Source organism: Eretmochelys imbricata, chromosome 3 (genome assembly GCF_965152235.1).
Source record: "Eretmochelys imbricata isolate rEreImb1 chromosome 3, rEreImb1.hap1, whole genome shotgun sequence".
Classification (NCBI taxonomy): domain Eukaryota; kingdom Metazoa; phylum Chordata; order Testudines; family Cheloniidae; genus Eretmochelys; species Eretmochelys imbricata.
In genome coordinates this window covers 204,645,294-204,664,501 of record NC_135574.1, presented here as the reverse complement: position 1 = coordinate 204,664,501, position 19,208 = coordinate 204,645,294, and the positions used below count along the sequence as shown (strand labels likewise).

Here is a 19,208-nt window from a genome sequence, read left to right as displayed (position 1 = left end):
ACTGGTATTACTGATCATAGAAACCACCTCACTCAAAGAAAAAAATTACCTTGTCATTTTTATTTGCTAATCGCTATGACGTGCCACCAGCTTTCAAGCAAAATTCCCCATTGAAATCATGGCTTAAAACCTCCCCAGATTTTTAATATGACCCTAGATGATTATTTAGAATGACTCAATTTTTGTTCAAGCGGCAAAGAGACCTGAGGCACCTTATAGACTAACAGACGTACTGGAGCATGAGCTTTCATGGGTGAATAGCCACTTCGTCGGATGCACGTCAATTTTTGTTGTATGCAGTGTTGTTGTAGCCGTGTTGGTCCCAGGATATTAGTGAGACAAGGTGGGTGAGAATCTCTTTTATTGCACCAACTTGTGTTGACGAGAGAGACCAGCTTTCGAGCTTACACAGAGCTCTGGAAGTGACTTAATACTTTTTATTTACTAAGAAAGTGAAAAAATGACTTGTTCTCTTGTGCTTATTCAGAATGACAACATCAAGAATTATTAATACAAATGTTTACACAATGATACATTAGCTACCCCCTGGGTATTCCCATCATTTATATGGGTGAAGGGGGTTCAAACTGGGCAGAACTTCCTTGGATCAGGGGCAGGGAAGAATATAGACAGGAACTATGTAGGACTGGGAAATCTTAGTAATTTAATTACTAAGTTCAAACAAGGCTAAGTCTGTTACCTGGTTCTTAAGTTACTAGACCTGACTTGTGGCTAGAGCACTGGACTGGAACTCAGGAGATTGGGGTTCTAGTCCCGCCTCTGCTGCTGGCCTACTGGATATCCTTGGGCAAGTCACTTCACCTTCCCGTGCTTCAGTTTCCCCAGCTGACCTGCTGTGTAAAGCGCTTTCAGATCTGCCGATGAGAAGCACTAGCTAAGAGCTAGACTTTAATTTATTATTATTTTATTATAAATTACTTGTCCATATTCTTTTGTCACTGCTCAGAAAATAAGGGTCACATTTTCAGAAGAACCCAGCACCCTGGACGCTGAGCTCTTTTGAGGAGCTGATCCTCAAGGACTCATTTGAAGCCATTCTAAGGAATGAAATTGTTTTGGTGCATCTCACAGGGCTGTTCTGAGGCTTAAGGAGACCACAGTTGGACCTTAACGGTGCTAGTCAATGTTAAAGTTGTGGTGTGCGCCAAGCTTGCCACACGGGGGGGGAGGGGAAGGAGGGAAAAGAGAGAGAGAGAGAGTGTAGGTAGAAGGGGCAAGTCTCATTTCCTTAAGGTTGCCAAGTTGGGGACCCGAAACTGCTGGTGAATTATGGGTCGTAGTGTAGACAAGTCCTGGAGGCACAAAGCATCTACAGAGCATGTGCAGGGGAACTGGACAGAGCCATGCTGAAGGGCTAGTGTCAGGAGGCCAAAATTCAGGTTAAAAAAAAAAAAGGTCAAACCCAGGAATGTTTTGGAGAAAACTGGTAAATACCAAAAAATGTAGGGCCTTAAACACAGGGATGACACCAATGGGGCCATTTGTCTCTTCAAATATGAATCACTCCTAACAGCTGCCTCATGAACTGCTGACTGATTTTGCATCTGGATCACAGGACTTCAGCCCTTTCCGAGCTGAACTTCTCTAAAATGCAGCCCGTTGTTTATTTACGGGGCAGGGAAAAAACCCCAAAGGCCAGAATCTCAGCTGCTGTAAACTGCCCACTATGGTGCTGTGCTGATTTACACTAGCTGCGGGCCTGGCTTTTGTTTCCCATTAACTTCAGTGGAGTGACGCCGAGTCACACCAGTTAAGGATTTGGCTTTGTGTCAAACAGCAGCTTATACTGTCTCCTCTGGGAGATTTTTGCTGCTCTGGAGGTTAAGATTAATTTAAAACAGCTGTTTTATTTTTTCAAATGTGCTTGTTCTATTGTACCTAACACCATCTACTGCAGTAATTGCTTTCCGTGAGGGTCATGGAGGGTTCAGCCTTGTAGAGAAACAGTAACATTGGATTAAGAGACTGAACACGCCTGCCAATCTGCCTTGTTTAAAGAGCTCTATTTGAACTCATGAAGCTTCTGAAAAGAGCTAGCCAGCATGAAGTTAGCAGACGGGATGGGGCCCGTAGGGTAGGTAAGCTTTGTTTGCATACAGCCAATAGCTGGAGCTGGGCATGCCTTAGAAACAGACACACCTGCATTTTTAATACACTGGACCTCACAGATATTAGGTCTCACTTAATTCAGTGCAGTCTGTCTTCATTCCATAAGGCTTCTCCAGGATATTGTCAGCCTGTCACACCCACACTGCCATTTTAACCCCCGGGGTAGCCATGTCGGTGCAGCTGCACCAGTTCAAACCCTTTATATTGACAATCGATGCTGGTGCAGCACCATTCGCACCAGAGTAACTCACCCCAAATGGTGTTACGCCGGTACAAACCAGGCCTGCACTGGGGTGTGCACTGGTGAAATGCCAGTGCAGACAAGTCCTGGGTTAGTGTAATGTCTCCCGCCCTCCCGCGGGGCTGTGCGGCCCCATACTGCCCCAAGGTGAGGCTGTGTAGTTAAGGCGGGGCCAGGCCCTCTGGAGTTATTTTAGGGGCTGCAAATTCACTGTGGCATCCAAAAGAGTTGGTTCAATTGCTTAGGTTATATGCCTGAGATTTCACCCAAGCCAAAGGGAGAGAGGCATTCAGATCTGACTGAAATCCAATGGGAACTGGGCCCAGAACCAGCAATTTGGTGCCTAATTGCTTTGAGGATCTGGGCCTGGCTGCTTTAAGTTCTTAGAAACATCCCCTTCCATATCTATAGTATTTACTTCATAGTTTTGCCTCATATTTAAACAGATGAAGAGCACCTTGCCCCGCCCCCCAGGTATAATCAGCTCCTATTAGTGAATGCATTTGGTTGTGTAGAATTGTGTAGATTTCATTGTATGCCTCTGTACATCTGTCTGTCTCCTCCTATGGGCAACAGTCTTTTGCACTGATTCTGGTCAATTCCTTCCCTCCATTTCTGGGTCATGAATAGAGCTGGGTGGGAAAGGGTTTTCCTGTCTTGCAAACATTTTGAAGGGTTAAAAAAAATAATTTCTTGATCATATCGGGACAAAACTGAGACCCTGTGAACTTTTGTTGTGAAAAAACAGAGCAAACAGGGAGACTTGTATTGCCCTCACCTAGTCTCCCACATCCCTGGCGAGTACCCGAACCACCATGCTATTGGCTATTCTGGGAGAGGGGAGGGACCTCTCTCGCCAGAAACTTCATACTGGACCTGAGAAATTCTCTCCCCAAAATTTTCATAGAAACCGACCGGCACCCATGAAAAGTTAACTCCCAACTCACTGAGACATTCCTGACTCATTTGAATTGTCAGTACAAATAGAGAGAGAGAGTTCACCTGGATAAATTTCATTGTAGCCTTGGGGCCACATTCACTTGTAGTGTGAAGGAATGTACTTCATGTAAGTCAACGGAACACCAGCAGAGAACTCAAGGCATTACTTTAAAACCTTCAATGAGACGACTGTGAAGTTCCGTTAATAGGTAACATCTTTGGGGCAGGGACTGTCTTTTTGTTCTGTGTTTATAAAGCACCTTGCACAGCGGGGTCCTGGTCTGTGATGAGGGCTCCTAGGTGCTACGGTAACACAAATAAATACACAATAATAAGTTCAAGTTGGGCAAGGTTTTAGCTTTTAAATGGGATGCACTGGGGCAGATTCTCTAGTGCCCTGCCCATTACCTACTCCTTTACACCAGAGCAACGTGGCTGTAATGTTACTATATTGACCTGGCAGCATCTCACACCACTAGCTTTGCATTGAATAAACGACTACACAAGCTGCAGGCGACGGGGACCCTGGCTCACTGCTTTTCAAACCCTAGGTGTCTGTTTGAAAACATGCCCTGGGCTCTCTAATCCTCCTCTCTTCATTAAAACCTTCTAATTTCCCTTGTAATACTGTACAGCCCACAGGTTTGTACTGCAGCCTGGGAACAGTGTTGGAATTCAGCTGCCAGAACAGAAGTTGAGGGGAGATTGTACTTCATGAAAGCAGGGGCCTATAGCTGATCATGACACATTAGGCCTGCTTCTTCAAGTATCAGGCATTGACAATGCAAGACAGAGCACCTAACTCTACCACTACAAAGATTAAAAACAGTTAGGGCCTGATCCAAAGCCCCTTGAAGAAAACGGAGCAAGACTCCCATTGATTTCTATGGAGTCCGCTCTAAATTACCATGGTGGTTCTTTCTCCCTGCATACTGCATGTCTTTTGTGGTGCACAAGTACCTCGTGATATAAACAACTGTCACATTTGGCTTCCATCAAATGAGTTGCACAGCATGTGGCCAACTTCAGGGATTGTCCCTGCGGTAATTCTCACACTGCCCATTGCTTCTGCTCAGCAAACACCGCGCAGCCTTTCCAGTCACTGCGCACTGCCCTCATTTTCATTACAAGGCTGCAGCCGCCGCGTGGACGTGATTCTCTAAACCATTTCACGGTTGCCATCTCTTGGCCTGACTACCTGACTACTGCCCTCTCTGTTTATTGCCACGATGCTCCATTAGCCGCTGCTCTTCCCTGTGTAATATTCCTGGCAGGTAAGGATACCTGGTTAAGGTACCAATCTAGGATTTGGGTGACCTGGGTTCCATGCCCAAGTCTGCCACAGACTCCCTGTGTGACCTTGGCTTCATCTCACTGTGCTTCTGTTCCCCATCTGTGAAATGGGGCTGGACACGGAGGCTTGGAGGAGAATTCATTCATGTGCAGGAGGCGTGTTGGAGATGGGAGCTCTATAAGCACCTAAACAGGTTAAAAAAATAATCCTTCACGGCATCATTTCCTACACAGGAGGGGACAATGCGCGCTTGCAAATCCAAAAGTTGGGAGGGGGCAGAACCTGGAAATGCCACAAAGCTTCAGCATGCCTGGGGGGGAGCAGGCCTCATCCCCACGGCAACTGCCAGGGTCCTCTGTGCTGTGCTCTGCTGTCCCCACAGGGTGTGGAGCGCCTGAAGGAGCTACCGGCTCTCCTCCTCCTCCCATGCCTGGGCCCTACCGCTCCTTTGAGGAGCAGTGAGGGGTGTTAATTGCAGTAGGAACATTATGACTTTAAGGTGTGATGCAAAAAATGCATGCTTATCCCTTCCCCTACAATGGAGGCTTCAGCCCAATCAGGAAGACTTGCCTTCCACCCAAAGGATCAGAGCAGTGTGGCTTAACTGTGGAGAACCTGAGGGCCTGGTTTTCAAAGTTGGTTTTCAGAGTTCCCAATTCCAGCTGAAGCCAGTGGGTGCTGTGTAGATGCTCAGCACTGCTGTCAATCAGCTCCCTAAAGCCTTGGCCAAGTTCTCAAACAAGCCCTTGTGTCTTTTCTCCCATGCTGCTGCTCATGCTTGGAAAGAGCACCCCATAAAGCGACCTCCTTGGCCTGCTTAAAATCCCTTCTTAAAACTGTGTTAAGTTTTTTCTAGGCATCAATTCGGCCGCTGGTATGCCGAGGCCACAGCCTGTCATGCTGACCCATATTGTCCCACTGTTTCCTTGCGCTCACCCGTTGGTCTGTCTGGATCATCTGCTGTCTTTTGTCCTGTGTTCTGTGGTTGTACACTACCTAGAACAATGGGGTCCCAGGTCATGATGGCAACTCACTCGGGTAATATAAATAATGATAAGCAATACGGATGCCATTCCAAGGTCGTAGCTTGAAAGCAAGAAGAACATGGAAAGAGACATTCCACCAGCAGGTCACTTCCCCCATGGAGCAAGGAGAGGAAAAAGAACAAACAGACTCAGAGTCACTATCAGTTCCTCAATCTGTGCTGAGGCAGCCCGGCAATGCATGTGTGCCACCCCAGCTCCAGGGCAGATTGTGATATGTCACAATCTCCACTTCTGTTATGGGGATCAAATGGCTGCTTTGCATTTTCTGAAACTGGGGAGGTACGCTATGTACGGAGGAGATAGGGAAGATAAGATTTCTGAAACTTGATCGTGTTGGTTGAAATGCTTGCAAATACTGGGGTTTTTTAGAGTCATCAAAATATCCTTGGTCTTTCCTTGCAGGGACAATGGGGCACTTATTATGATGAATGATTTGATTTCACTTTATTTTGGCTAAGAGTGAGGCATTTGAATCTTGTTAGGTTGTGCCCTTGTGCTTCAATCTTTGGGGTTTTTTTGGATCATTGTCACATATGGCCTCACCTGACTACATTAGCCTCTTCTAAATAGTCAGTGGGAGGGGGTTCTACATTACTTCTAGCATTGCATAAATACCATCGGTCTGTACAGTAGGTTTACAAAAGTCAGAGGCACAAGGTGTGGGAGGTATTATCTTTTATTGGACCAACTTCTGTTGTGAGAGAGACAAGCTTTAGAGCAGTGGTGGGCAACCTATGGCCCAGGGGCCACAACCAGCCCTCCAGACATTTTAATCTGGCCCTCGAGCTCCCACTGGGAAGCAGCATCTGGGGCTTGTCTCGCTCTGGCGCTCCAGCCGGGGAGCGGGGTTCGGGTTTTGCCCCACTCTGCACAGCTCCCAGAAGCAGCAGCATGTCCCTGATCTGGCTCCTAGGCGTAGGGGCAGCCAGAGGGTTCCGCACGCTGCCCCCCCAAAGCACTGCCCTCGCTGGCTGGGAACCATAGCCAATGGGAGCTGCAGGGGTGGCACCTGTGGACAGGGCAGCACGCAGAGACTTCTGGCTGCATCTCCATGTAGGAGCCGGAGGGGGGACATGCCACTGTTTCTGGGAGCTACTTGAGGTAAGCGCCACCCTGAGCCTGCGCCCCTGAACTCCTCCCATGCCCCAAACCCCTCCCCCAGCCCTGATCCCTCTCCCACCCTCCGAACCTCTTGGTCCCAGCCCGGAGCACCCTCCTGTACCCCCAACCCCTTATCCCTTGCCCCACTCCAGAGCCCGCACCCCCAGCCAGAGTCCTCCCGCCCTCCAACTCCCAATTTTGTGAGCATTCATGGCCTTCCAGACAATTTCCATACCCAGATGTGGCCCTCGGGCCAAAAAGTTTGCCCACCCCTGCTTTAGAGCTTACACAGAGCTCTTCTTCAGGTCTGGGAAACTGACTCAGGGCTTGTCTACACTTACAGCGCCATGATAGCGCTTAATGAAGACGCTGCCAACCTGATGGGAGAGCTTCGCCCGCTGACATAGCTTATGCTGCTTGTGGAGGTGGGTTTCTTTATGCTGATGGGAGAGCTCTTTTCCGTTGGCATAATGCGTCTTCACCACCCATGCTGCAGCGCCGCCGCTGCAGTGCAGTATGTGTAGACGTGGCTCAAGTGTGTCTGCTAATACTGGGGACTGGTCTACACTAAGGCCGCAAGTCGATCTACATTACGCTAGTTCAGTTTCGTAAATTACATACTGAAGTCGATGTAACTTAGGTCGACTTACAGCAGTGTCTGCACCGTGCTGTATCGACGGGAGATGCTCTCCCATCGACTTAGCAGGTCTTCACCCGACCCGCTAAATGGACACTGCTGCATTGATCGCAGCAGTGCCGATTTAGTAGTGTAGACATGGCCTGGGTTAACTACTTATGTTAAACAATCTGTTCAAATCTTTTTTTTAGCGGTAACACTTTGAATCAGTTTCCCAGACCCGAAGAAGAGCTCTGTGTAGCTCGAAAGCTTGTCTCTCTCACCCACAGACATTGGTCCAATAAAAGATGTTACCTCCCCCACCTTGTCTGTCTAATATCCTGGGACCCACATGGCTACAACACCACTGCATACAAAAGTCAGAATCAGTTACACAAATCGATTGTTCTTAAAGGACGTGTTTCTCCGCTGCCTTGCACCTGTGTAAAGTGGGTGTGAAATACTATAAGCAGTTGAATAGTTGTGTTTTACTCCTCAGTGCAGAGGGGGAGAGGTTGGAGGAGCCTTGATGGGCTCCTTCCAGCCCTGTATTTTTATAAATACATAAGAACGGCCATACTGGGTCAGACCAAAGGTCCATCTAGCCCAGTATGCTGTCTTCCAACAGTGGCCAATGCCAGGTGCCCCAGAGGGAATGAGCAGAACAGGTAATCATCAAGTGATCCATCCCGTCACCCATTCCCAGCTTCTAGAAAACAGAGGCTAGGGACACCATCCCTGTCCATCCTGGCTGATAGCCTTTGATGGACCTATCCTCCATGAACTTATCTAGTTCTTTTTGAACCCTGTTATAGACGTAGCCTTGACAACATCCTCTGGCAAGGAGTTCCACAGGTTGACTGCATTGTGTGAAAAAAATACTTCCTTTTGTTTGTTTTAAACCTGCTGCCTATTAATTTCATTTGATGCCTTAGTTCTTGCTTTATGAGGAGTAAATAACACTTCCTTATTTACTTTCTCCATACCAGTCATGATTTTATAGATCTCTACCATATCCCCTGTTAGTCATTTCTTTTCCAAGCTGAAAAGTCCCAGTCTTATTAATCTCTCCTCACACGGCAGCCGTTCCATACCCCTAATCATTTCTGTTGCCCTTTTTTGAACTTTTTCCAATTCCAATATATCTTTTTTGAGATGGGGCAACCACATCTGCACGCAGTATTCAAGATGTGGGTGTACCATGGATTTATGTAGAGGCAATATGATATTTTCTGTCTTATTATCTACCCCTTTCCTAATGATTCCCAACATCCCATTTGCTTTTTTGACTGCTGCTGCACAGTGAGTGGATGTTTTCAGAGAACTATCCACAATGACTCCAAGATCTCTTTCTTGAGTGAAAAGAAAAGGAGTACTTGTGGCACCTTGGAGACTAACCAATTTATTTGAGCATAAGCTTTCGTGAGCTACAGCTCACTTCATCGAATAAATTGGTTAGTCCCTAAGGTGCCACAAGTACTCCTTTTCTTTTTGCGAATACAGACAAACACGGCTGTTACTCTGAAACCTTTCTTGAGTGGTAACAGTTAATTTAGACCCCATCATTTTATATGTATAGTTGGGATTATGTTTTCCAATGTGCATTACTTTGCACTTATCAACATTGAATTTCATCTGCCATTTTGTTGCCCAGTCACCCAGTTTTGAGAGATCCTTTTGTAGCTCTTCGCTGTCTACCTGGGACTTCACTCTCTTGAGCAATTTTGGAGCAATCTGCAAATTTTGCCACCTCACTGTTTACCCCTTTGTCCAGATCATTTAGGAATATGTTAAATAGGATCGACCCCTGTACATGGATGACTATGTAAATTGCAACGCAGTGCCCCCCCACCCCCAAGAAAAGCTGCCAAGAGGATCAGTCTGATGAAATGGAACCCCAGTCTTTGCAGATGTGCGAAGTGGAGCTGGGTGGGACATTTTCAATTAAATGAAATTTTGTCGAAATAGCGGATTCATCAAAGCCACAACATCTGGCAGCAATGTACTGGTTTCGATTAAGTTTTTATAGAGGAGGGTTGTGGGGTCAAGAGCTCTCTGGTCGCTTCTGGTCAGAGAGAGAGAGAGTCCCAAATTGAAACCCTGAGCTTTTCAATCTGAAAATAGTAATTTAGTGAACACATTCAAAAGGTTTTGGTTTCCTTTCAATGCAGAACAAAAACAAATTCCAAAACCTCAGAAGTTGCAAAATGGAACTGTTGTCCTCCAGCCAGCTCTAATCAAAGGGCCAGAGGTGAGTCCTTCTGCAGCATTAAAGCCAGTGTGCTAGTTTTCACAAAGAAATTCAGGTTGTCTTGTATTAACTGATGTGGGTTGTATTAACTGATGTGATGTTACACACAACTTTGCAATCAGCGTGTGCAGGATTGAGACTCAAGTCTGTAAAGCACTCGGTAGTCAAGAAAGGCCAAGGTTAAGGGAGCTGGCAGAGCTTTTGCTCTGTTCTCTTGTGCGTTGGCATTATGGGACAGTCCTTAATTACATGATCACCTACTATTTCTTCTGCAGGACCCCGTCTAATTCAGGGAAAGATTTCTCACTCTGGATCTACAGCATTTTCGGTCTAGTCCGCACTAGAAAGTGGAGTTGAAGCTTACACAGGCAAAAGAATGTTTTTGCCAGAATACTTATACCACTTCCCTGATCAAAATAAGTTATACCAGAAAACAAGAAGTCCTTTTACTGGTATAAATGCATCTACACCAGGGCTTTTGCCAGCATAGCTATGTGAGTCAGGATTCTGTGTGTGTGTGTGTGTTGGGGGGCGGGGGCGGGCGAGAGAAGAGTCACACCCCTAACCAACAGAACTATGCCAGAAAACTTGTAAACTTGTAAACACAGACCAGGCCTCACACTGCGAACAGCCTCATGGAAATCATTGAAGCAACTTGTGGCGTAATGTGCTGCTCAATGTGAGTCAATATTTCTGTGCATGTATTGGATGGTGAATGATGTAGTTGCTCAATGTTGTTCTGTTGGCGGATGTTGGTGGCTTCCAGCATGCCTGTCTGTAGTTGCCCATAGATCAGAGACCTCTTCGAGGCTAATGGCTAAATGGAAGAAGCAATTAAGCTCCTTTAGAAAGTAAGATAGCTGAAAAAAAGAGAAGCCACTGCCCAAAGCACTGGCCACATAGAAGGCCTAGGGAAGCACTAATAGAGGAGGAATAAGAGGAATTTCCCTGAGAGGTGATTGCACATGCAGGGGATAGTGCACTGATTGGTTTGCAGCTGTAAGTGTCCATATGTGTCAGAAGCAGACAGGCAAGAGAAAGTACCTGAAAAGCCAGGAGAAAGCCAGACTCGCTCTGTAGCATGGCTCTAAGGGGAAGCCAAGAGAGGGACCTTTTTTGGGGCAGAGTGCTGGCTGAAAAGGCAGGTTTGGAATTATGAGCAAGGAAACTGCTTTCTGTTGTTTGTTCCTACTGTGTCCTGGGAAACATTCTTTGTAATGAGATGGGATTGAACCAAAGAAATACCAAAAAGAAAAGGAGTACTTTTGGCACCTTAGAGACTAACCAATTTATTTGAGCATAAGCTTTCCTGAGCTACAGCTCACTTCATTGGATGCTCAAATAAATTGGTTAGTCTCTAAGATGCCACAAGCCCTCCTTTTCTTTTTGCAAATACCGACTAACAGGGCTGCTACTCTGAAAGAAATACCAGACATAAATATCTGCCCCCATCAGCAACTACCCACAAGGTGCCAAACTGCTAGTCGCTTGGGCCAAAAGGAGCAAAGGTATTTATTTTCCCCTCCCTGTTCACTGCATGTCACGCAACCTACCCCTTGCACCTTCAAAACTATCAGCTAAACTGTAAATTAAGCAGTCTTGGTTTGGAGGGCTGACCTCTAGTTCATGTTTTGTCAAGCAGCGGGAGATGAAGTTCAGGGCTGAGCGGAGCTGCCTGATGATGATTTTAATTCAACATTCTGATGAGCTTCCTCCATCCCAAGATTGGACTTCAATGGCGGAAAGAAAAAGAAGGGAAACATTTCAAGGGCCAGGGAGAAGACGACAACTGAAATGTGCTTCCACGTCTCCGAGGTCTGTTTGCAGACAGACAGACAGACAGCTCCCCCTTTGCCAGGCGTAACCAAAGCCAAATGCAGGTCTGGGGGGGGGGGGGGGTGGGCTGTGTGTGCGCGTGTGAACGGCAAGGGGCGATGGGCTCAATCGCTAAGGGGTCAGTCCCTGGGCAGACCCCCCCCAGGCACGCCCCAGGCTCGGTGACCTTGGGGTTGGCGGAGGGGGGGGCTGAGTTTCTGGCACGATGCCGCTGGCTCGTGTTTCGGCTCCGCGCTGCCAAAGCCAGGGGGACGCGTGTGCGCCGGGGGCCCGGGCGGGGCGGGGGCAGGGGCCCGGCGCCCCCCCCCCCCCCGGCGGGATAGGCGCGGGCTGCGGCCATGTGGGCCGGCCGGGGCGGGCCCTGCGCCGAGCCTGCCCCCCGGGCCAGGGGGGATATAGCGCGGCGCAGGGGCCGGCCCCTGGCACCGCCGCTCTCCGCCCCAGCCCGTGCAGGACGATGCGCGCCCCGTGGCTCTGGCTGGCCGCCCTGGCCCTGGCCGCCGGCGCGGCGCTGGCCAAGGACCGGCCCCCGCGGCTGCTGGGGGGGCTGCTGGAGGCCGAGGAGAACGACGAGGGGGTGCAGCGGGCGCTGCGCTTCGCCATGAGCGAGTACAACAAGGCCAGCAACGACAAGTACCGCAGCCGGGTGGCCGAGGTCCTCCGGGCCCGCAAGCAGGTACCGCCCCCCCCCCCGCCCCGCCGCAGCCAGGGGAGGGTCCCGGGGGGGGGCACCGAGCCCGCCCCCGCCCCGCTGCCCTCCACCCCCGCATCCCCGGGGCGCCTGAACGCGAACGCGGGCGGGGCCAGCCGCGCTCCCCCGGGGCCGGACACGGGACAGGCAGGGTGTGAATCGCTGGGGAGGGGGCAGGATTGAAATCCCAGCCCCGCCCCGGCTGCCCGGGCCCCCCGCCCCAGACAACAGCAGCGGGGTGGGGGCCCGCTCTGAGGGGAAAGCGCCCCCTGGGCAAACTTGTCGTTTTTGGCACCCCGGGGGTTGGGGGTGCCCTTGCCCCAGGGGGCTCCTCAGGCCCCCCAGCCCCTGGCACCCACTGAGAGGGGGGGAAGGAGAGCCTGAGTCCCCCCACACCCAATCCCACCCTGGGAGGTGGCAGCAGGGGGGGCTGTCAGTCCCTGTGTGGGGGCAGACCGCCAACAGGCGATGGAAGTAACGCAGTGTCTACACAGACCCCGTTGTCCTAACTACAGCAACCTAAGTTGTATGCTCCTCACCGAGCTGGAGTTACTAGTCGATGTAGTGGGCGACTTCCATCAGTGGGAGCACCATTGTAGGGGAGACACTTGCAGAGTTAGGTTAAGGTAAGCTGCCTTCCAACAGCCTAACTCTGTAGCGTAGACCGGAGCCCTTGCAGGAAAACAAACCACCAAGACAACTTTTTAGAAAAGGAAAGAGGAACAGAGAAGCAGGTCTTCTTTGAAAGGCAAACAGTAACCAATCAGCGGAAAGGAGTGTGTTCCTATACTTCAGTCTAGCACTTAAAATCTTTGTGGTTGATGGGGTGTAGTGCGTACAGATTTAAAAAAAAAAAAATCCTGCCCACACCAGTGTCCCCCAGTGAGAAGGTGAGAGAATGAATCACGTTAGCCCCAGCACTTAATGCACTACTAGAGTGCTCAGATCCCATTGTGAGGAGGCTACGGGAAAGCGTCTAAACACTTATCTGAAATGTCCCTGCTCAAGGGGTGGGGGGAGTGGAGGGGGAAATGAGTTGGTTCCTTTTGAAAGTTTAGTGGGGGAGAGGGAGGGGTAGTTTGCCTGTTTTATTTCAGAAATATTAGGAATGTAAACTCTGCTTTTCCCAGGCCCTCGTACATGTTCTTGGAGATGTTTTCTTAATTTGAAGGGGTTGAGGTTGTTTTAATGAAAAGATTCTTAGAGGTTAACAAAACCAAAGACTTTTAAAGAGCTTGAATAAAAACCATTTGCCTTTGTCATCGAGAGAGTTTCCCAGGAAAACAGCACCAGGACCTGAATTGCTAATGAAAAACAAGCAAGGAGAAGGGGAAATAAATTAGGGGAACAGAACCAAAATCTTTTAGGCCTTTTCTCTGCATCATAAAGAAACAAATGCCACAAACCCTTCCCTCTTCTGCAGGACATCTTTGGAGGCTGCAGTAACACTTAGTGGCCTTGACACAATTTGATCAATGCTTAAACAAACAAAAAAAAAAAAATAGACCCTGGTTACTTAAACAACAATACCTAGCTCTTACACAGTGCTTTTCATTGGTAGACCAAGTGTCAGAGTTCCCAGGCAATGCTTTGGAACTGCTCCCTATGAAGCCAGTCAGGACTCTGGTGAAGTCTCCTTTCTGTGAGAAGACTGTCTTCAGGACACAAAACTCACATGGCTTCCACCTTCCTGGGTCTGACCTTGGAGCATTCAGCATCCTTTGCCCCTCCGTGTGCTTCCCACAGTGAGTCCACCCAGGCGGGGTCCTGGGGAAGCCAGCGGGTCCTGCCCCCCAACTTTGCAGTCAGACATGACTCTCAGCCAGCCAGTAAAACAGAAGGTTTATTAGATGACAGGAACACAGGTTAAAACACAGCTTGTAGGTACAGAGAACAGGACCCCTCAGCTGGATCCATTTGGGGGGGCAGTGAGCCAGACAACAGCGTCTGCACTTCACTCCTTGTCCCCAGCCAGCCCAAACTGACTTGCCCTCCTCCTCTGGGCTTGGTCCCTTTCCTGGGCCAGGAGGTCACCTGATTCCTTTGTTCTTCAACCCTTTAGCTATCACCTTGCAGGGGGGAAAGGCCCAGGCCATCAGTTGCCAGGAGACAGTGTCATTCATTTATGTATGCTGGCCCTTTGCTCTGCAACAATTACACCCCCTTATCCCACCACCTAGAGACTTAAGAAATGCATAGGGGAAACTGAGGCATCCCTACAGTATTCCGAGGAAACATTAAGAACAGTCCCATTTCATCACACCAAGACTCTTTACAAAGGTCAGTAGCATTAGCCCCATTTTACAGATGGGGAAACTGAGGTAGAGGGCAGTGAAGTGACTTCTGCAGGCTGGCTGGCAGCTGAGTAAGGAATAGAACCCAGATCTCCTGAATCCTAGTCTAGTGCTCTAGCCACTAGCCCACATTGCTACCGTAAATGATGGGAGGAAGCCTATGAGACTTTGAAACTGAACTTGGAGGACCGTAGCAGTTACTATATTTTCTAATGCATATTGCAGTAGTGAACAGAGACCCTGATGGGGATTGAGGGCTGCTCCATTATGCTAGATAGTGTACAAACACAGACTGTGCCAACAGCCCAAAGCAGCAAGGCCTGAGAAAGGAGGGTGAAAAAAAAAAACACACAGGCATTGAAAGTGATCAGGGTTATGGCAGGCACATATCATGTTCATTCCACAATGGTTTTCTAACCTATGGACTCTCAGCTGCCCTTCTGCCTTGAGTGGTTAGTCCATTTTTCTATTAACAATTAAAAAGGCTGCCATCAACTGCCTCTCAATCAGAATTGTGTTTATTTATTTTTAAACTGTCCTCACTTGCTTGTTTCAAATGCTTCACTTGGGCATTTCTCCTGTAGGATGTCAGCTGGAGAATGAGACCCTGATTTAGCAAAACACCTGAGCACCTGTGTTTGTTCCATTGAAGTCTCCTCTGCAGCGTTACCAACCCTTGTGACCGTTAGCACAAGTCACGGGATATTTGGTGTTTTTCATAAAGCCCCAGCTCTCGGAGTCATGCAACTACTAGGGCTGTTAAGCGATTAAAAAAATTAATCGCAATCAATCGCGAGATTAAAAAAAAATAATTGCGACTAATTGCACTGTTCAGTAATAGAATACCATTTAAATATTTTTGGAGCTTTTCTATATTTTCAAATGTGAGCATGGGGCTCCAGCCCTCCTGCTGCTGATGCCTCCCTGCATATTTCTGGGTAAGGAATTACTGCATTAATTTTCTTTTCAGGTAATCACAGGTGTTAACTGCGATTGACAGCACAAGTAATTACATGAGAATTTCAGCTTTCAGTTTTTGGAAGGAAGGAAAAAAAACAAAAACCACTCACGATTGCAGAGAAAAGCTTGGACCTGTGACCCCTGAAGGCTCAAAACCTAGAAGTCAAATATTTTTTAAATGTTGGGGTCTTTGTAACATGACTTTAGACAATCCTGATTTTGGGGGCTACCACTTGTGATTTTATTTTTTTTCTTCCACTGCTTGGTATTGGCAATACTCCCATTGATGAACTAAAGTAGTAGGAGTCAACTGCTTCAGTTCCTTTTAACTAAACATATCGATTATAGCTTTTTAAGCCAGTAAGCAAAGCTATCACATGCCTTGAGTCCGCACCTTTGATTGTGTTTTCTGGCCTGCAAAGAGTGCTGGGTCCTTACTTTAAATTGCCATGGGCAGTCCTTTTGGATGCATGTTTGGTTTCAGCCCCTTGGGCTATCTCTCTGCTTTTCCAGTGTCACTCACTTATTCCTTCCACCTCCATTTGTTCAAGACACTTTTCTTTAGTGCTTATTGCAGTACGACCCCTAGAGGCCTCCCCTGCGATCAAATAGTGCTTGGTGCTGTACACACCTAGGAAAAGCGTGCCTGCCACAAAGAACTCAATCCTAGACTAGCAACACAACCACAAAACAAGCCTTCCTTTTAGTCCAGTCTCTCTGATCCTCTCGGCAGATCAATGGCCTGTAGTGCTTTCTAGACAATCTATCAGTGCTGTAAACAAGCTTTTCCCCTCATTTTACAGATTGTGTCTGGAGTCAAGTACTATCTGAATGTTAAGGTTGGCCGGACAACTTGCATGAAGTCATCAACGGAAGTTCAGGACTGTGAATTTCATGAAAAGCCAGATCTGGCGAAGGTATGGCATAGAAAGAGCTTAAAAACACTCAGAAGGCTAGCATCTCTCTCTGACTTGTATTAAGGTATTACCTAGATGCCCCAGATCTTATCTGGGGCCCCATTTTGCTAGATGTGGTACAGACACCTAGGGAGACAGTCTCTGCAGCACTTGCAGTCTTAAATGGACAAGACAGACAAAGTGTGGGAGAAAAGAGCTATTATGCCCATTTCACAGATGGGGAACTGATGCACAGAGAACAAGTGACTTTATCCAAGGTCACATGGGTCTGGCAGAGCTGGGCGCATAACCCACAGCTCTTCACTCTCACTCCAGAGCCTACTCCTCTGTGACATTGTTCAGTGGCACTTTGAGAAGACGTTTCGGTCCCAAACTTATTAAAAGGTTCTTTTTGTCACTGAGGTCTACAAATAGGTTAATGGTGGCAGAGGTTAGTTGTGACAGGAGTTGAGATCTGACAGTTGCGGCAGATTTGCCAAGAATCCCAGTCCTCTGCCCAGAAATAATGTAAGTCAGTGGGGAATGTCGCCTGATTTCAGATCAGCTCCTTAATGACTAAACTGAGCCACAAAATGGGATCTAATCAGAATCCAGTTTTCAATAATACTACGGCCTCATCACTATGGGCCTAGATTATCAGACGTGTGCCTGCATGCACATTTATTGCAACAGCGCATGAAATTATACACGCAGTTACTGCTGGTTGCACAGCTAGCTGGTAACCTGTGTGTGCAGTTACCAGAGGTGTGCATGCTACGGTGATACTTGCACTAAATGAGTTAGCTGCACTGACAGGTCCCTTTTTAAACATACGTGCTCTAGCTCTTCCGAAAAGCTCCATCAGAACTTCAGACTCCCGTTGTGAAAGTCTTGGCTGAAGCTAAGCTCTGAGGGTATGTCTACATTGCAGTTAGACACCTGGGGCTGGCCCGTGCCAGATGACTTGGGCTTGCACAGCTTGGGCGATGGGACTGTTTAACTGCAGTGTAGACATCCCACCTCACAGGGTCCCAGAGCCCAGGCTCAAGCCAAACCCCAACGTCTACACTGCAGTGAAGCAGCCCCCCAGGCCTGGGCCAGCCGTGGGGGTGGTATAGACACCCTTAGAGGCGCTAAGCTAACACTCAGCCTTTCCTGCTGACTGATGACCGTGGTTGGGTGCTTGACACTTTGGAAAACTAGTTTTCTAACTCGGATCTGCTGTAGATGAAAACTGTTGTCCCAAAATATTCACAAGTGCAGATAATTTAAAGAGCCACCATCTCAGTACTGCAATATGCTGCTGACTTCCACAGATAGTAAATGTTTGCATCCCTGGGATGACCAGTTCAGTTACATGTAAACTAACTGTTCCCCTCTCCCCTTTCTCCTCAGCACGTCACTTGCAGCTTCATAGTGTACACTGTTCCTTGGCTAAACCGAATTAGCCTGCTGGAAAATAAATGCCAATAAGCACCTGATTGTTCCCGTACACGTCGGCAACCAGTTGTTGTAGGTTTGCTGTTTTAAAAAAAAAAAGCAATAATCTGAATTACCCTCTCGAGATGGACTTCTGTCCATTGCTGTTAACTGAAATGCTTATGTATACTTGTGCTATGCAAGTAAAGCTATATAACCTTCCTTTGAAGCACAATAGAATGGTTTTTGTTTCTTACCTATAGCTACTTTGTTCCTCCAGTCTTTCCTTTCAAATAAAACATTAACCTAACTTGTCAACATCAGAGGTTTTGAGAAATGTCTGTGTCCCTGTTACAGAAACTGTCAGAATTAAAACTAATTAACCAGTGCTGTAGCATGTAGTCATTTTGTCGTGTGTGTTATAAGCCTATAAACGGATGTGTTGCCTATTAAGGGGGGAGTTAGTATAGTGCAAGCAGCTTCTTGCACAAGTTCCCCACTTGTCTGGGTAGCTCAGTCCTGACCAACAGCATTCAAGCTATTTGGCCTGGGTTTTGCTGCACCAGTTGTGTGGTGTGGTTGTGTTGAAAGTCGTGTGAGAGCCTACTCATAGCACCCATATAATCCAGGCTTGGATTACGGTGGTACAAGGAACAGATCCCTCTTAATTTAAAGCTAAACTTCTGGGCAGTGAGACAGTAGCCTGAAAAGTAACTCTAGCGGTCCTAGTTGTGAAGGTATCACATTTTCAGGGGTTAACCAAGGCAGCAGTGTCTCTCTGCCTGAGTCTGCTGAGAGCCTGGAACAATAGTGCTAAGAGATGTTTACTGCCCCATCAATCCAGAAGGCGCTAAAACCAAGGAGCCCCACTGAGGGTTGAGCCCAGTTTTAATTGCCCAGAGAACATGCACAATGTAATGGGAGGAGTGAATCATGGGGTGGAGTCTTTCTTATGGGTGGATATTTTTAAAAGAAGTGCCCCCATCATTTTGCATCCCCCTCTCTGCCCCTGAATATATCATAATCTTCAGTGCATTATAAACACCTAGACACATGGATCAGGTATCCCCAGGACAGTACTCTGAACTCCCAGTGTTTGTAATGGTTAAACATGATACCATTTCCCGCCCCCAGCCCTCCTCCCCAGAGATTTCATTTCAGTCAGTGTTGTTAGAAGTACAGCACAGGGGAGGAGCAATTGCTTTCAGAGCCTGAAGGCATTTCCCCAGCAGACAAAATACCACAAATAATGGCTTTGATCTTGCAGATATGCACGCAGGTGCAGAAGTGTTTGCAGCATAGTAGATATAGACCCAATACTAGATGAAGATGGTAACATTGTTAATGATGCAGACGTGTTCAATACAGAAGTATTTATCTGTCAGGAAGGATGTACTCATCTCACATGAGGATGATGAAGTACTTTCCAGTCCATTAGTAAACAAGGATGTTAAACCACATCGACTGGGGATGAACATTTTTAATTCAGCAGCC

The 19,208-nt window shown here is 47.7% G+C and overlaps 1 protein-coding gene across 1 annotated transcript; it reads left to right on the top strand.

The window, feature by feature from the left end:
• The first annotated feature begins 11,861 nt into the window (after window positions 1–11,861).
• LOC144263258 (cystatin-like) lies at window positions 11,862–18,102 on the top strand. Its single transcript, XM_077814126.1, has 3 exons — window positions 11,862–12,130; window positions 16,203–16,316; window positions 17,691–18,102. Exons 1-3 carry the CDS (start codon window positions 11,912–11,914, stop codon window positions 17,766–17,768), a joined length of 411 nt encoding a protein of 136 aa, XP_077670252.1. The 5' UTR covers window positions 11,862–11,911; the 3' UTR covers window positions 17,769–18,102.
• The last annotated feature ends 1,106 nt before the right edge of the window (window positions 18,103–19,208 follow it).

What these genes read in the sequence shown, in the direction of transcription:
- LOC144263258 (XM_077814126.1), top strand. Translation starts at nt 11,912, where the DNA reads ATGCGCGCCCCGTGGCTCTGGCTGGCCGCCCTGGCCCTGGCCGCCGGC. An exon ending in TCCTCCGGGCCCGCAAGCAG is followed by an intron (nt 12,131 to 16,202) that starts GTACCGCCCCCC and finishes CTCATTTTACAG; the next exon opens with ATTGTGTCTGGAGTCAAGTA. An exon ending in AAAAGCCAGATCTGGCGAAG is followed by an intron (nt 16,317 to 17,690) that starts GTATGGCATAGA and finishes CTTTCTCCTCAG; the next exon opens with CACGTCACTTGCAGCTTCAT.